Here is an 18,629-nt window from a genome sequence, read left to right as displayed (position 1 = left end):
TTATCATTATCATTATCATTATCATTGTCATTATCATAATCATTATCATTATCATTATCATTATCATTATTATTATTATTATCTTTATCATTATCATTATCATTATCATTATCATTAGCAAAAAAAGTATAAAATAATAAAATTTTAGACAAAAATTAAAGTAAAGCGCATAGATCGCTCAGTGATAAAACGTGGCTTCCAGTTAGCAGACGGCTTGGTCCTTTTCAAATGTTTATAATTTATTAAAAAATTATCAATTCACAGCATTTCACATTTGTATTTTACTCGTTTTGAATTTTCAACAAAATTTCACTCAGTTTTTCAAGTCAAACGCTGTTAGCTTTGGTTATAGAACAATTAAAATTTCTGAAAACTGTAAATTCATGTTTTTATTATTAAAATAAAAACCCTATAAGTGCATTCAAGCCCAATCAAGCCCGAGCAGAAGTGAGCTTGTTTTTAAAAATGTCTAGAAGGACGGCTAGTTTATAAGATCTTGCTAGGGCCTGCGCTAGATTCACAAAGTGATGTTGTTTGAATTGTTATGCAGCAAAAAGATTTCACACTGGCAAAACCCTTCCTCATAAAATTTCAAATGACACCTTCAAATTTTTTTGCAATGAACAACCGACTTTTATAATTTCTCTAGCTACCTAAAAATTAAACCAATCCCCCTCCGACCCCCCCCCCCCAACAACAACACCCTCTACCCCACACTCCAATGCAAAATGCAAAAATAAGTTAGATCAACGCTAAACTCAACGCAAAATGTGTAAGATCTACGCCAAATTCAACACCAAATAAGTAAGATCTACGCCAAAATTCAACGCAAAATTATGTAAGATTAGAGTTGAATGCGTTGAATTTATGTAAGATCAACGCTAAATTCAACGCTAAATATGTTAGATCTACGCTAAAATTCAACGCTAAATATGTAAGATCTACGCCGAAATTCAACGCAAAATTAGGTAAGATTAGAGTTGAATGCGTTGAATTTATGTAAGATCAACGCTAAATTCAACGCTAAATATGTTAGATCTACGCTAAAATTCAACGCTAAATATGTAAGATCTACGCCGAAATTCAACGCAAAATTATGTAAGATTAGCGTTGAATGCGTTGAATATATGTAAGATCAACGCTAAATTCAACGCTAAATATGTAAGATCTGGGCTAAAATTCAACGCTAAATATGTATGATCTACGCTAAAATTCAACGCTAAATATGTAAGATCTACGCCAAAATTCAACACCAAATTATGTAAGATTAGGGTTGAATGCGTTGATTTTATGTAAGATCAACGCTAAATTCAACGCTAAATATGTAAGGTCTACGCTAAAATCCAACGTTAAATATGTTAGATCTACGCCGAAATTCAACGCAAAATTATGTACGATTGGCGTTGAATGCGTTGAATTTATGTAAGATCTACGCTAAAATTCAACGCTAAATATGTAAGATCTACGCTAAAATTCAACGCTAAATGTGTAAGATCTACGCCAAAATTCAACGCAAAATTATGTAAGATTAGCGTTGAATGCGTTGAATTTATGTAAGATCTACGCTAAATTCAACGCTAAGTGTGTAAGATCTACGCAAAAATTCAACGCTAAATATGTAATATCTACGACAAAATTCAACGCAAAATTATTTAAGATTAGCGTTGAATGCGTTGAATTTATGTAAGATCTACGCTCAAGCGTAGATCTTACATAAATTCAACGTATTCAACGCCAATCTTACATAATTTTGCGTTTTTTTTAGCGTTGACACCTCGGCCCGGGCAGGCAATGAGTGCCAGGGGGAAATTAACCCGTTGTTCCCTCGAGTAATTGTAATTTTTGTTTTTCATAAGGCATGTTTACTTTGTTGGATCTATTCTGTTTCGTCCCCACTAGCTTAGTGAGCATTAATCGTTTACGACCCCCCGACGCACGTGCTATTTTTTTTACATAGTAACGTGCTATCTAACAACATATAATTTGTAACTGAGGGTCATAAAAACACTGAGGGGGCCGAAACAGAATAGATCCACTTTGTTAACCAGCAGTGTCTGTTATTTCAGTTTGGAGTAGCGGATATAACACTTTGAGAACTCCCCCCGAATACAGCACAGCTCGATTCATGTTCAGAAATAATTTTGTTGACTTTACCACAACCTACTTGAAACAAATAACAGTGACGTCAGAAGATGACGCAATTTCAATCACACATACGTACAGTCCCAGTCTCTTGATTGTGTTCCCGTGGAGTTTACCCAAAGTAATATCTTGCAACCAAGATTTTGCACCCGATAAGGACAACAGGGACAATTATTGTTTCCTTTCCCGGCTCTAACCAATGGTTAGATAATATCCTACAACCAACCATTTGTATTCGCAAACAATCTTCAAATATAGTGGTGGGAACTATCCATTAATATTTATTACAATTCGATGAATTTGAATTGTATTGGGGCGCTGTCTTTTTCACGACTCAAAGAGCAGTATTAGGTTTTCTCGTTGTTTTTTTTACTGGAAGTAATATCATTTCAGACGGCATTTTGATCCATAAGAAAACGCGCTAAAATAACCTTGTGAACTAGTTTTTCCTCAGCGAGGGAATTTTTTTATCATGCGATGCGTTCAGTGAACAATTTATCATCTTTGAAAAGTGTTTTTGAGAATGGTTTATTTGAGAACCGTTTTTAGCCGTTATTTCGTCCAATTGGTGCGGGTTTTTTTCCTTTCATTTGGGTTCTCTTGTAGAAGTATTTTAAAGTTGTAGCTGTATTACTATGATACCCTCTAATACCACAGTGTTTTTAAGGCGTTTCAAGTGCAAAGCGGCGTGAAATAGTGAGTAATGTGTATATGGTCGCTTCCGCACGGTGGAGCCGACACCAGCCATGCTCAAAATTGCAGTTTTTGCTTTTATTACATTTAGCTCATTTTTACTAATATTTTAATATTTTCTTTAATTTAATATTTCTTGTTATTTTACTCTAAAAAACCAGTAATAATAAAAATAAATTTATATATATTCTCTCTAAATATAAATATCTAATTCACTGATAGAATCTAAATTTACCATTACTGTCTCCAATATACCACTTATGTAATATACCACTTATCTTATTCATTTCTTCTTCTATATCACTATCTAAAGGAACATTAAAATTAGCAAACATACCATCAGTATCTGTTAATGATAACTACAATCTAACTCTTTTTCGAAGTATTCATATATAGCTTTATACATAAGCAGTTTAGCTTTCTCTAATATTACAAATCCAGTATAATTAAACTTATCTAACTTAACATTACTTCTCGTTTCATGTACTGCCACTAGGTCATCATCAAACTCTACAGCATATTTAAAACGAACATTCTTTACTAATTTAATATATCTATCTACATCATTAACTAACTCTACATCTTGTCTATTATATACATTCTCTATTGTTTTTCAATAGAAGGCATTATTCATTAACTTAAAGAATACATCTCCAAATTTATCTCCCTTAGTTCTAGCTTCTTTTCTTTTCTGAATTTTAAACTCAATATAAGGCCTTAAACATTCACTTTTTCTATAATCCAACTTCTGTTTAATTGTAAAATTTTCCAATCTCAAACCATCACGTAAAAACCAACTAACATCTCTCTATCTATTACATAGTCTTCCTTATCTGTTAACTTTATCATCAAGTTCTAATTCAGTTTATATCCTTTCTTTTTATTTTCATTTTGATAGTCAGTAAACTGACCAATGTCACATTTTGTCTTTTCAGGAAAGAATGGATTTTTCTTTGTTTTCTGTTTCAAGTCATCATTATACTTTATATCAATGGTATAGATATATCCTGTGTTAGAGCAAGATCTTGTATATAATACATCTGCAAAGCCGGTTTCTGGATCATCACATATTTTGTTTTCACCAGTAGGTAAAGCTTGCAACATAGCAGAACCATACGATGAGTTGAAGTCTAAATACTTTAGATAATAATTTAAATACTTTAAATACTTTAGTCTAAATACTTTAGATAATTCTCTTTCCCAGTATACTCAAAATCTATTTTACATATTACATGACAATCACCTAATACTGAAGCTAACCCACCTCTAATGCAACGTTGTATTGTGTATAGATTTTAACTGTATTTTCTTTGTAATATTTAGGTTCAACACTAGTATATTTCAATCAACATAACCATGCCAATCCAGGCGTAGAATATGTATAACAAGAATCTGTTTCATAATATTCTAAACACTTATCTCTAAACTTTTCAAATACATCTACGGATAATAATACATCTGTTTTAAGATATAACATCATGTAGTCTTCAATTGTATTACATCTAGTATTATTCCAACAATCAATTGCTTGCTGATATTCTTTATCTGTAATACCACTTTGTTTCAACTTAGAATAGAATGCTTCTTTAGGTGGTAGTTCTGTATTATTAAGTTTATCCATACTATCAAACCACTCATAAGGGAATATACCTCTACGCCTTTCCAATTTGATTTTGGCTATTGTTACACTCTCCCTATCAAGCAATGTTTTACTTACAGCATCTAAGCTAAGTGGATGGGAAAACCTAAACATTGGCATGTCCCATATCAATACAAAAATAATTCTCATCAGTTTTAGTTAATACTTTAAGTCTAATATTTTTTGCTAGTTAAGTTATAAATAAATAGCTATCATAATTAGTAGAATTAAATGCATATATTGGTACAAAATTATTCTTAGCTGGAAGGTTACACTTATTGTGAGCATATCCTCTAAATTTGCCTTTTAGGTGATCATGATTTCTAACAATGTCTCCATCCATATAATCTTTACAATAATAACACACATTAGTGAGTGGAGTAATACTATCTTCTTTTAATGGAATATTTATACTAAATATGTCTTTGAACAATTTATTATAATAACTCATCCTACTTATAAACCATTCAACTAAAACCCCACCACAGTAACTTTTATACTCATCTTCTAATATATCAGGATAATCACTTTTTATATATAACCCACAAGCAACAGGTAAGTGTTTCCCATCTTTTTTTATGCATTCAAAATCATAATACATAGCGAATGGTACTCTGTTCATATAATGGAACTTATCAAACTTTAGGTAATCATTATTAAAGAATGTTCTTCTTCCAATATCATTACACATCTCTAAATATTTATTTAATGCATCTTCAGTTCTAAATGACACACAACAGTTAAGACATGGATAACTTTTATGATCAGATTATCTTAATAAGAATTATACATCTACATAGTAGATAATGACTATCCCAATAAAATATATTACATCCTTTAGGATCATTATGATTGATTAATACAGGATTAATAGTTTTATTTTTATTTAGACTAAATATTACTTTATCTTTATTCATTTCTTGTGTTTTCTGTAAATCTTTATATCCGTAGGGATGTGGTTTCTTTAGTAACTTTATCTCATTATTATATTCAGTTTTATTGTAATTACTAACTATACTGGGATGATCTGTAGCAGGATGTAGATAAGCAATTAAACACCAGAGTAAACACTTAATATCAATATTATGTATATTGAGTATATATCTAGATGTGAATGGTACCTTAGTAGTACATCCACCACTAGGATAAAACCTGTGTATAAACATAGTTCTTTTGATAAATCTTTGCATACTCCATCCAGATTGATTCATTTCTTGTTCTTGCATTCTAGTCTCCAGTTCACCATTCAACATATCCAAGTCATAAGGTCCATTATATTTTCTAGTCATTTGTCTAAATGTGTATTCATTTTCTATCTTATCGTCTGTATGTTTTTTATACCTGACTACATCAAAGGTGTTAAACTTAATATGGGGATGTGTGTTGTGCATTGCTCCCAATGCTTCCAAGAATCTAGGATCTTCATAATCACTACTGGATATTATTATTTGATTATGCTTCATGTTATGATCTTATCCTAACTCAATAACTTTATCTCTCCACTTTTCATCAACAAGTTGCTTCTCTTCAAATTTTCTTTATGTTATTCTGATTTAATGTGTTTCTTTTTATTATTTTATCAGTGAAACAGCTTCGCAGATCTTTAGTTATTCCCCCAACATTATCTAGATGTGTTTTTGTTTTAAATTGTTTATCCACACTATTGACTTAGAGTAGTCGTGCATGTTACACAATCAAACTTACCTCCATTTTTTATTATTTCCCCATTATTTAGTTTTACACTATTCTTGTGTATTAATGTTTCCACATGTTTATTATAAGCAGTGTTATTATCTAGATACATGTCACGACTATCACAATACTTTATTCCTTCTAGTTCAGAATACTGCTTATCTATCTTTTGTTCTATATCTCCATTAGCAACTTTCTTCCCACTCTCACTAGCACTCTCAATAGTTTTATTTCTGTTATATAGTCGCTCATTCTTTTTATGTTCAAGTGGCTGAATGTGTCTACCAAAATTCTTTTGAGTTAACTCTACATTACGTTCGTCACATCTAATCTTACTAGAATTAGTTTTAGGCTTTCTAGAATAGACATCTTCATCGGATGAATCTGACCCTTTAGATGAATCTGAATCTGAATCTTTAGATGAATCTGAATCGGAATCTTTATCTTTATTTCGATCTCTAGAGGAATCCCCGCCTTTAGATGACTCTCCATCTCTAGATGATTCCCTATCTCTAGATGATTCTCCATCTTCATCTTTTAAGTATTTAGCTTCTGCCTTTAGCAAAGACTCACGCATATTCTTTTACCGATGTTTTGTTTCTGCTTCCTGTTCATCATATGACTTCTTTGTCTCTTCATTTAATTGATTAAAAATTCTAATTGATTCTAAATCTTTATCTGCTTCCCTCTTTTGTTCTTCTTTATCTATTGGTTTGTTTTTCACTTATGTCTTGTTTTTATTTAACAACCTTTGCATTGCCATATCGGAAGAACTTGATTGAGCTTGCTCACTTCTAGATTGGGATTGCCCACTTGATGATTGAGCTTGCCTACCTCCAAATTGAACTCACTCGTTTCCAGATTGGAGTTGTTCATTTGTGGAATGATTATTTCCGATTCTATCTTGACCATTCACTTTTATACACCAAATTTTGATACAATATTATTTATATACCTTTTCAAAACTATAAAAATGTATAGCACCAAATGTGATAAATGTAAAAATAAGGCTTGGTTTTGGAGTTGTGATGAGTGTCAAAGTAAACCATACATATGTTTCATATGTAATGAAACCGTAACAATTAAAGAAAAACATAATCAGATGCATATTCATTTTATTGACCAGACCAAAATTTAGTAGGTAGTGTATGCAAAGTAAATCAACATATATCTAACTATAGATTTAAATATTTCACTTGTAGGGAACGTGTTTATCTTAGAAAATATAGATTTCGTCATACCAAAGAAAGATTCTTAGAGCACGCAAAGAAATAAAATATTGAACTTAAACCATAAAACTTAATTTTTATCTTAATAAATAGAAAAATGACTAAGCTAGATAAGCTTATAGAATTAAACAAACTAGAAAAACTAAACAGAAGAAATAGATTAGAAGATCAATTAAGTCAACAAGAATATTATGGTGACACAAAAAATTTATTTGATCAATTAACTAAATTTTTAAATACAAACCCTGAATCAATGCAAGCTCTTCAAAACAAATTTTTAGCCGCATTAGACTTAATACTAATGCTTTAAAGAGTCTATGGCACCAACAACAAAGCAGTTTTCTTGATGAACGGGCTTCTCTCATAACACCCACACCCAATGCACTTGTAAAATTAAAGGTGATAGAGGCAAAACATTTACTGTAGACAATGATATGATTGATATTTTGTTAGAGATATGTAAACAAGCAAATATACATTTCCAATTACTATCAGTTGATGCGAATTCAATCAAAATTAAAACAAATGATATAGATGTATCTCTAGTATCAGATGGTATAAAAATGAAAGGTAAAATCTATGATTTTTCTAAGGGCTTTGCTATGTTTATTACTAGTAAAGATGTACCCGAAAGAGATATAAAAGGTGGTGAAATCAAAATAAAACAATTTCTAAAAGATATTGGTTATAAACCAAAAGGAGATACTAAAAGTAATAGATCAAACTTATAAGAAAAACCTTTGCTAGTATCGGTGAACCCACTTCTCAGGTTATATCAATACCAACCTCCAGTGAAGACGAAAAATATCAACGTGATACTAGTGATTATGAACAAGGGGCTGTAGCCGAAGAAGAGGAAGAAATTGTTTACGAGAGTGATGAAGAAGTGAAAGCTAGTGGTCTTAGCAAAATAGACCCGAATAGTTTAGTAGAAAGACTAGAACTACTTATACTAGAAACAAAAGCTGGTGATGATGGATTATATGATGAAATGATAAATATATCTAAACAACTATTATCTATAAATATTATTAATCAGGAACAACTGGACAATTTTGTTTTTAATTATGGTAAATAAATAATGGTGGAAAAACAACAGGGCACAATTAAAACTAAACAGCAACTCCTAGCTAAAGAATTTTTCAATCATCAAATAAAAAAGTTTAGAAGAGGAAGAATAATACCATTATATAATTGAAATGTGGTCAGCTGATTTGATAGACAAATCATCTCTAAGTAAATACAATAATAATTTTAAGTTCATATTAACAGTTATAGATATATTCACAAAATATGCAAGTGCTAATTCATTGAATAATAAATCTGGTTTATCTACAACTAATGGCTTTAAAATAGTATTAGCTGAACATCCAGCAGGGTGGCTCTGAAAGTAGAAAACCAGAAAAGTTGTGGGTAGATAGAGGTAGTGAGTTTTAAAATAAAACATTTAAATCTTTACTTAAAGAATATGAGACACAACTATATTCTACCTATAGTGATTTAAAAGCTGTATTTATAGAGAAACTTAATAGAACTTTATTACACATAATTGATAAACCAATGTTCATCAATGGTGATGGTAATTGGGGAAATATTTTAAATGATTTTGTTGTAACAAATAACAATAACATTCATTCAACAATCAATATGCAACCGGTTTATGCTTCTAAAAATCTCGATAAGGTTAGAAACACTATTAGTTTTAAAAATATTAAACCCAAATTTATTGTCGTTGATTATGTCAGGAAAGCTGACAAACGTAACATTTTCTCTAAAGGATACACTTCTAACTGGAATAGAGAATTGTTTAAAGTGAAAAAAGTTCTAAAAACCCAACCACCAACATATAATATTAAAGATATCAATGGAGAGATAATAGAAGGTAAAAATTATGAACAGGAACTATTAAAATCAGAGTTTGATTTTGAATCTAAAAATAAGGTTTTGGAATCTTTATATATAGACCTCCGGTCATCTGCGAAGCAGGTTCCCTGATGGTGAAGCATGACCAAAGGTCAATAAGCCAGCAAGCTGGATCGACCTGCGGCCAGCTACGAGGTAGATTCAAATTTTTCTGTAAACAAATGCAAAGATGACAAGAAATAGATTCAATCAGGCTAAACATCAATCAACATCAACATCAACATCAATGAACAACTTAACACTAAGTAAGGCTCGTGGTTTATTCCAGGAAGATAATGATAATATTGACATGAAAGATACTTATAAAGTTACAAATGTACACCCTCCCATAGATCAAAAAGTTGTTCTTAATAAAAAGTATTGTAATAATAACCTATTGTCATCTAATATTAAAATAGATATTTTAATAAAAAACATAACTGAACTAAGAAAAGGTAAACTTCAAGAGGTTACAATTGGCCAACTAAAAGCAAACATTATTGGTTTGCCATCATCTATAATCAATGGAGCTACCGTATGGATTGATGGTGATGCAGTTGAACTAATTTCTCTTAACTCATCTTATATGTCCACACTAGCCAATAAAAAAACTGAAAATGAAACTTATATTTTTCATCTTGGCAACAAAGTTTCCGCTGATACCATTTCTGAATATAATGAATTCAAAGTGGAGTTTGATAACAAAAAAATTAATTAGTCAATAACTAAAATTCAATTGGGTGATGCATGTGTTGATAGATGGAGAGGTTAAAGAGAAAACCATATATTAATGGTGAAGTTATAAAAATATATATTAGCTATATTATTAGAAAGTAAGCTAGTAGACAACAAAGAACAAGCAAGACTAGAGATGCATTATGATTTTAAACAAGAAGATATAATGAATGATATTGAGAATTATTTTACTACTGAGATTATTATATCCGCGAAGCGGTTTCACCCATCCAGATCTATCATCTGTATCTTAAAGATTGATAAATGAAAACATTCAAGCTAATATTAAATTTAATAACAACTTTAACATTATAAAAGCTATTAGAAATTATAAAAAACAACATTAACATTTTAAAAGATATTGGAAGTTATTAGAAATTATTAGAAAATATTACAAAATTCATTAGAAATTATTAGAAAAGATATTAGAAATTATTAACATTATAAAAGATATTAGAAATTATTATTAGAAATTATTAGAAAATATTAGAAATTATTATTATTATTATAATCAGAAGTTAGGTAGATATAAAAATTATATTAACGTAGCTGAGATAACAGAAATAGTATTATCATCTATAGCAACAACTGCAACATCAACATCAGTTGCAATAACAGGTATCGGATTATCTTATTCTATACCACCAATTTTTGTTACAGCAACTGTTTGTGGTTCATTATCAAAAACAATTAGTACTAAAATAAGAAATTAAATTATAAAAAATATTCACAAATTTATATTTTATGTAAACAGTTTAGTGATAAGTTTAATAAAGTATCTACTAAATCAATGAATAATAATGAAATAGATAATGACAAACATAATGAAATAATTTAGCTATATGAAGAATATAAGAAGAACCAGAAAAATAAATTGAGTGTTTTTTTAAACTAAAGTTGATAGTGTTTAGTTGTAATAATGAATTTAGTAATAATAATATTAGTATTAATTTTTACCATTAGATATATATCTAGTCCTAGTCATAGTTATGGTCATAGTCATAGACCTACACTTATAGTTATAGTTCTAGTCATAGTCATAGACATACACATATAGTCATAGCTAAAGTCATAGTCATCTGCGAACGGACTTCGTCCGTGGCATGCCAAGCAGTTCCTGAGAGACAAAATTATTATTTAAACTCTAATATAATTAAAGGCTGCTTTAGGGTGGCTGCTAGAGCTGCTTTAGGGTTTCTAGTTGCATCTGAACTTCCTATTTTACTTGCAATCTCTAAAGCCCTTACAGGATTATTAGCAACTTTCTTTCCAAAGTTAACTGTTGCTTTATCAACACTTTTGAAGAAATTTTCAATGCTTCTGCTTCTATTGTTGCATCACTGACAGTCATTGATATATTCCTTTTACATTTAATACAATTACCTTTTAACATCTTAGTTCCTTTGGTTGAGATAACCCCTCTTATATTATTAGTACCACTATAATGCCTACCACCAACACAATAAGAAATAGTTTTAAACTTATTAAAGCTACTCATATTTATAAATAAAAAATAATGGAAGTTAAAATGTTTAATCCCTTTGTTGTTAAGCCTAAGACTAAGACTAAGCCCAAGTCACTACCTAAGGCTAAGACTAAACTTGAGGCTAGAGGTCTAACTCCAGAGAAGAAAAAGAAACTAGATATTATTTATGCTAAAAGTTTTGTTAAGACTAGTAGGAAATAGTTTGATTAAGATAATGACTAGAGCTAACTGGCTATATGTATAAGTATATAACTATAACTATAACTATACTATTAGACACAAGTATACTATAACTAAGAGACTATAGACCTTCGGTCATCTGCGAAGCAGTTTCACTGATCCACGAAGTGGCTTTGCCAATTAGTCTCTACGACACTATATCAACCATCTTATTACCATCACTATTAACACTAATAACCTTTCTAGTTAACACTAATGCATGACAACACATCTGCAGCTGCAGCACTAAATTTAAAATTAAATTGTATTGGTTGTGGATCTTAATGATAATTTTGATATATAGTATCAAATACATATATTCCATAACTACTTTTGAATGTTCTAAGATTTATATACGGTTTAATATTGTGAGGTAATCCATTATGATCTTTATTAAAATTAACAATCTCTTTAAAAGCCTCATTATATTTATTAGTACCAAAATTAATATTCATTCTATCCTCAGGATAAAATTCACTACCAATCTTACAATATCATTCAGTAACTTTCATTATATCAAAAGTACTTGCATCATGAGTTTGTTCATTAACATTATTATTTCAAAACCAATTTTTATGTATTGAGGTCTTCCCATACCAGTCTTCCCAAAGATATTAATATTAGTATTAACTGTATTCATTGTTGCTAGATAGTTTGGTTTATATTTATTAATCTTACTTTTGTTTATATCATTATTGTATTCATAAGTTGTATTCAAATCAAAGTCCATTTTTATAAGTCAAAAAATGACTGACAATTTAATCTTATGGGAACTAAAAAAGATACATAAAGCTTTAACTAAAACTAAAGAAGAGCACACACTTAACATTACAATGATAAAGCCAACAGAAAATTTTAATTTTAGCGAACCTATACTTAATACAACAAAAATAGGTTTAATTAGATTATCTGTTTATATTGCGGTGTTTAAGGTGAATAGAAGGAATAATCAATTTTTGTATGAAGGTAACATCCGCGAAGCAGTTTCATCGATTTTAGCTGTTACACCAGGTGCACATGAATTAACTGAAATAGCACAATTAATGAAAGAAGAAACTAATGGTAATGTTATAATAGAACCCGATAAGAATACAATGAAATGTTTAATGGGAATAAAACAAGGTGCAATTAACTTTGATGTAGAAAATTCAATAGCCCCATTACTAGGTTTTAGAAAGAAATTAAATGATCAAGGTAAATATGCATCTCAAAAGATTATTGGTATTATGGGATTTAGTACTATTTTAGTAACATTCATTGTAGTCTTATATCTGGTGTTAAAGATAATGGCAATAGCACATATATACTATATATTTTTACTCTAACAGAACCACAGGGCTACCTAATTAATATTATACTGACTAATATCTTATATCAAAATGTAACAAAGGGTAGAATAGAATATATTGAATTTCATATTACAGATGAGCAAGGAAGACCTATAGACTTTAATGGGGATGTATTGAGTTTTACTTTGCATCTGATTTACACTTATACTTAGTCATCAGCTAAGCAAGTTCCCTGATAGTTATTGTCATATTCATAGCCATAGACTTAGACTTAGTCATCTGCGAAGCAGTTCCTGTTAGATTTAGACTTATCCTTAGTCATAGTTATCTGCGAAGCAGTTTCACTCATAGTCACAGACTTAGACTTAGACTTATACTTATACATAACTATAAATATTATTAAACTATGAAATATTATTAAACTATCCAATCCCAATTAATTGTTAGTTTACCACAATCATATCTATTTTTAGAATTATTAATGACAATATAATTATAAGGCCTGGACCACACCTTTTCAAATATATTACTAAAATCATTATAACTAAGTTGAGATCTAGTAAAGTGATCATAAAATATAGCAGTGATGGCTTTGCCCGTTTGTTCAACGAAAATAAATAGATTACAGTTCCCTCTAACATTCTGTCTATCTGCTGAGAATTTATTTTGTTTAAGATATATCATATCACAATTTTCATGTCAGCTCTACAAAAGTATTCATTAATAATTGGTTGCTTAGCTATAACATCATCAAATATCAAATTCTTTTATATCCTTAGTAAGCACGATATCTTCATACTCTAAATCATTATATTGATTACCAATAGGACCAATGATATATAATCTACCAAATTCTGTAATATTCAAAAATAGACACTTTAATAATAACTTCTTTCCACATTCACTAGGACCTGCTATTATACATCTGAGGTTTTCTGGGAAAGGGGCATAGACCGTTATATTACTATCAGTTATCCATGATTGTAGAGTCTCAATAACATTGAAAAATAAATTTCCTTTACTATTTACTGGCGTACCAAGCCTTGACACCTTTAGGAAAGGGGTCCCTCCACATCCACATACACATCCACATTGTGAACAAGGCTTATCTGTTTGGTTGGGGAATCACGAGCCTTCGACCATACTATATCATCTTGTGATAAGGAGGATTCTTGTTTGTCATCTGCAAAGCAGGTTCCCTGATTGTCATTGTAATTACCATCTGCGAACGAGCTCTGCTCGTGGCTAGCCAAGCAGGTTCCCTGATTATCATTATTCCCTGCGAAGCAGGTTCCCTGATTATCATTAACATTATCATCTGAGAAGCAGGTTCCTTGATTACCTTCAATTTCAACTCCAACTTTGCAACCCAAACACTGACACTTTTTATATCCATCAGGACATTTAACTTGATTAACTAGAATATCCAAAGCACCCTCTATTGTAAATCTTCTATCAATAAGATAGATCATATATAAACACTAAGCCCCACAATAAGATTCATTATATTCTTGTATTCTTTCATCAGAGCCCAGATCAACACATTCTTCTAAGAATAATGGTGGAGTCTCAACACCAAAACTGTCATAGTAATAAACCTTGCCAGCTCTCCTTCTTATAACTAAAACCCAGTGAGTACCATCAGTTGGATGTAAATAAACAATAATGTTTAAGATGGTCTCATTGATCATTTCTGATTTCTCATCTCTCATTATTTTTTCTATTGGGGTTAGACTTATATCTTTGCCAATATCTTTTGTTCTGATATTACTCATTGGTTCATTATCAATACCAAATTCATTATTGAAATCTTCAAGACTTAGGATAATCTTTTTTTATATAATAAATATTAATGTTTGATTATGGCAAAGCATGGTCGAAGACCCATAAGTTAGAGTCTAAGTCTAAATCTAAGTCTAAGTGTAATTATAAATCTAAGTCTTATTATAAGACTATATTCAACATATAAAAATGGAGAACGGTCCCTTTATTTTTATTCTCGTGTTAGTAGCATTTGTTTATTTTATAATGTATTATGACTCGGCAATTAAATACACAAAACTAGAGGAAAACTTTGTTGGGTTTATGAATAAAAGTTTAGTTAGACTTGAATTTGAAAAGTCACCATTACATACTATTGTTCATGGTGCCACTGGTACGGGAAAGATTTATTTTGTTAGACCATATTCAAAGTTATACTTTGATCCAAATCAAGATCAGAATCAAAATCAAGATCAGAATCAAAATCAGAATCAAAATCAAGATCAAAAGCCTATGATGGGGCAAGAGCAAAAGCGAATAATCATAGTATTTAAAGATGAAAAGGATTGGATTGATCCCAAGACTGGTGCCCTCTATGCTGGATTTGAAATGGTTGATATAAATATGATCACAATGAAAAATATACTCAAATTCGAAAATAGTGTAATTGTTCTTGATGATATGGGTGATAAGTTTAATAAGGATATAGTTTATTATTTTACAGAAGGAAGAAATAAAAATTTTCAAATGATTGTAATGTGTCATAAAACAGCTCAGATAGACATTGTGGGTAGAATGAATTGTGCTACTTTTTATTTAACAACTTATAATGGGGCCGATCTATTTAAGAATTTTAATACAACATATTAGTGTAAGCATGACTTCCATGGTATAATTCAAGAGTTTAATATTAGTTATTATAATTGTACAGATGGGACAGATGATGCTCTTCGTTATGGTATGATTAAGTGTAATAAAAAAGAGTTATTATTTTTTAAGAAAATATATTATTATTGATAGAAATAGAACTATGATATATGACTCAAGAATCTGATTCCTGGACCTTAAAGCTCTTAGTTTTAAAGATGAATTAGATGAATTAGAGAAAAGTGAGATAAATAAAGTTATAGATTATATTATTCCACTAGGAATCATGCTGAAGACAGAAATACGATTAATAAAGATAACTATATATTCTACTTTAATAAACTTTTACTTCAAGAGGTTTTAAAATTCAGAATGATGTTCTAACCAAAAAAAAGATTGCTACTAATTGGGCAAAGTATATAGGGGGTATATCAGGGGATATGAGTGCACTATTTTGGATATATAATTGTATTGAACCCGATACAACAGTAAGAACTGCAGCACAAGTGACAGCACATGCGACAGTCATATGGTAAATAGAACGGGTACCTTATTTAACTATGGATGTGGCGAGGATGGGTTACAACCTTCATATCAAGAGTATGATCAAGATGGAGCTTCTTCTTTGTATAATAATACCAATCAACAAGAAGAGTATATTGATGAAGAGAATGAAGCTCTAAACGAAAAGGGTAGAGATGATTTAAAAGATCTATATTAAAATAATCAAAAATCTAGAGATGAAGTTATAAATTTCGTTGGAGATACCTTTGGGTTGGGTAATGAAAAAATTTTAGATAAAAATTTAAATATAATACTCTTAATAAGCTAGGTATGGAAATTTTAGGTATGTTTACATTCTCTAAAGATCATTCTAGAGGTTTAATTGAAATTATAGCTAGTTATAAATAATTACAAAAAAATATAACTATAAATATAAATATAAGTATAATAAAAAATATAAATAAATATACAGATTTATGATCAGTTATAAGAAAATAAATAAATTAATTCCTTATAAGTAATGCATATAAAATGTTAAGACTGTAATTATAGATGTGGAACCCCACAAACTTTGCTTTTTCATTATAAAATAGAACATAAAGATAAAGTTATTAAGTGTGCATGAGGAAATAAAACAATAAGTGGTAATTGTGTGGAAGAAATTTCTTCTAAGTTGAGGGTGATTGCTTCAAAATGTTCTAGCTCTAGCTCTAGTTCTATCTTTAGCTCTAGTTATAGCTCTAGCTCAAATCCTCATTCTGATTCTAATCTGCGAAGCAGTTGGGGAACCAAGGGCGAAGCCCCTTTCACTGATTCTGTTTCTAATTCTAATTCTGATTCTAATCTGCAAAGTAGTTTCACTAATTCTAATCTGCGAAGCAGTTTCACTGATTCTAATTCTGATTCTAGGTCTAATTCTGATTTTAATTCTAATCTGCAAAGCAATTGGTGTACCAAGGGTGAAGCCCCTTTGGCATGCCACGGACGGTGTCAGTTCACTGATAACCATATAGAAACAAAATTTGATATAACAAATAAAATTTGTAATAGATGTAGAGTTATAAAACAAATAACATGTTTTGATAAAAAGTAGTCAATATGTAAAGAATGCAATTCAACTGAAATTAAGTGTGAATATTGCCCTTCGATTATTAGTTTTAGTGTGTTAAGGAACCATATAAAAAATTCTCCTAAAATTATAGATCTGGCCAGGGGTTTTCATCCTGATATAGAAATAAAAAAAGAAACAGAGTATTATAAATATTATCTAATATATTGTAAATCAAAAGTCAAAGGTATAGATAAAAATAAATTATTAGAAGAGTAGATTATTAAATTATTTTTTTATATCAATAGCTTTATCATCTGCGAAGCAGGTTCCCTGATTAGCATTATCATTAGCATTATCGTTAGTATTATCATTGGCCTTATCTCCAACCTTATCTAAAGCCTCATCTCTAGCCTTATCTCAAAGCCTTCTCTAAAGCCTTATTTTTAATAAAACTATCTGCGAAGCAGGCTCCCTGATAAGTCGGAAATATAATTATATTAAAATTTTTGAAAAAATTAAGATATAAGCGCAGTCCCGCATACTTGTGCAATATTCTGAGCAGTAAACTATAAGCAACTGAGCGCGTGCGCATGGTGTGCGTAAGCATGAGGGTTTTGGCTTATTTTTTGCTAATGTTTATTTTTTGATTGTGCTTATAGCTATAGATCCATTTGACAATAAAGGCATTAGAGGTAGTAATGGTAAATTTAGATTCTATCAGTGAATTAGATATTTATATTTAGAGAGAATATATATAAATTTATTTTTATTATTACTGGTTTTAGAGTAAAATAACAAGAAATATTAAATTAAAGAAGATATTAAAATATTAGTAAAAATGAGCTAAATGTAATAAAAGCAAAAACTGCAATTTTGAGCATGGCTGGTGTCGGCTCCACCGTGCGGAAGCGACCATATACACATTACTCACTATTTCACGCCGCTTTGCACTTGAAACGCATTGTTAGGCTCTTAAAAACACTGTGGTATTAGAGGGTATCATAGTAATACAGCTACAACTTTATTAAAATACTTCTACAAGAGAACCCAAATGAAAGGAAAAAACCCGCACCAATTGGACGAAATAACGGCTAAAAACGGTTCTCAAATAAACCATTCTCAAAAACACTTTTCAAAGATGATAAATTGTTCACTGAACGCATCGCATGATAAAAAAATTCCCTCGCTGAGGAAAAACTAGTTCACAAGGTTATTTCAGCGCGTTTTCTTATGGATCAAATGTTTCCAAACTTTCTGTTAACTTTTGGGTTTCTTCATTGATTTCTTCATTTTTTGATCGGTAAGCAAGTATTTTTGAAAATCATTACATATGGCAACTTTAGTTTGATAATTATTGCAATGAATATTACTTATAACATGAAGTATTTGGTTTTATTGAAATTGTGCACAAGCTAATCCG

At 30.2% G+C, this 18,629-nt stretch overlaps 1 protein-coding gene across 1 annotated transcript in view; it reads left to right on the top strand.

Annotated features, from left to right (window-relative positions):
* LOC142348503 (uncharacterized) overlaps positions 1-2,338 on the top strand; it is an 88,825-nt gene extending 86,487 nt beyond the window's left edge. Inside the window, exon 10 of the mRNA XM_075399879.1 lies at positions 2,067-2,338. Coding sequence (XP_075255994.1) covers positions 2,067-2,338 — 272 coding nt within the window. The remainder of the gene's footprint in view (positions 1-2,066) is intronic.
* Positions 2,339-18,629: the final 16,291 nt, after the last annotated feature.

Source organism: Convolutriloba macropyga, chromosome 10, assembly GCF_964194025.1.
Source record: "Convolutriloba macropyga chromosome 10, txConMacr16.3, whole genome shotgun sequence".
NCBI lineage: Eukaryota > Metazoa > Xenacoelomorpha > Acoela > Convolutidae > Convolutriloba > Convolutriloba macropyga.
The sequence above is the reverse complement of the archived record's forward strand: the minus strand, read 5'-3'. Positions and strand labels throughout refer to the sequence as shown.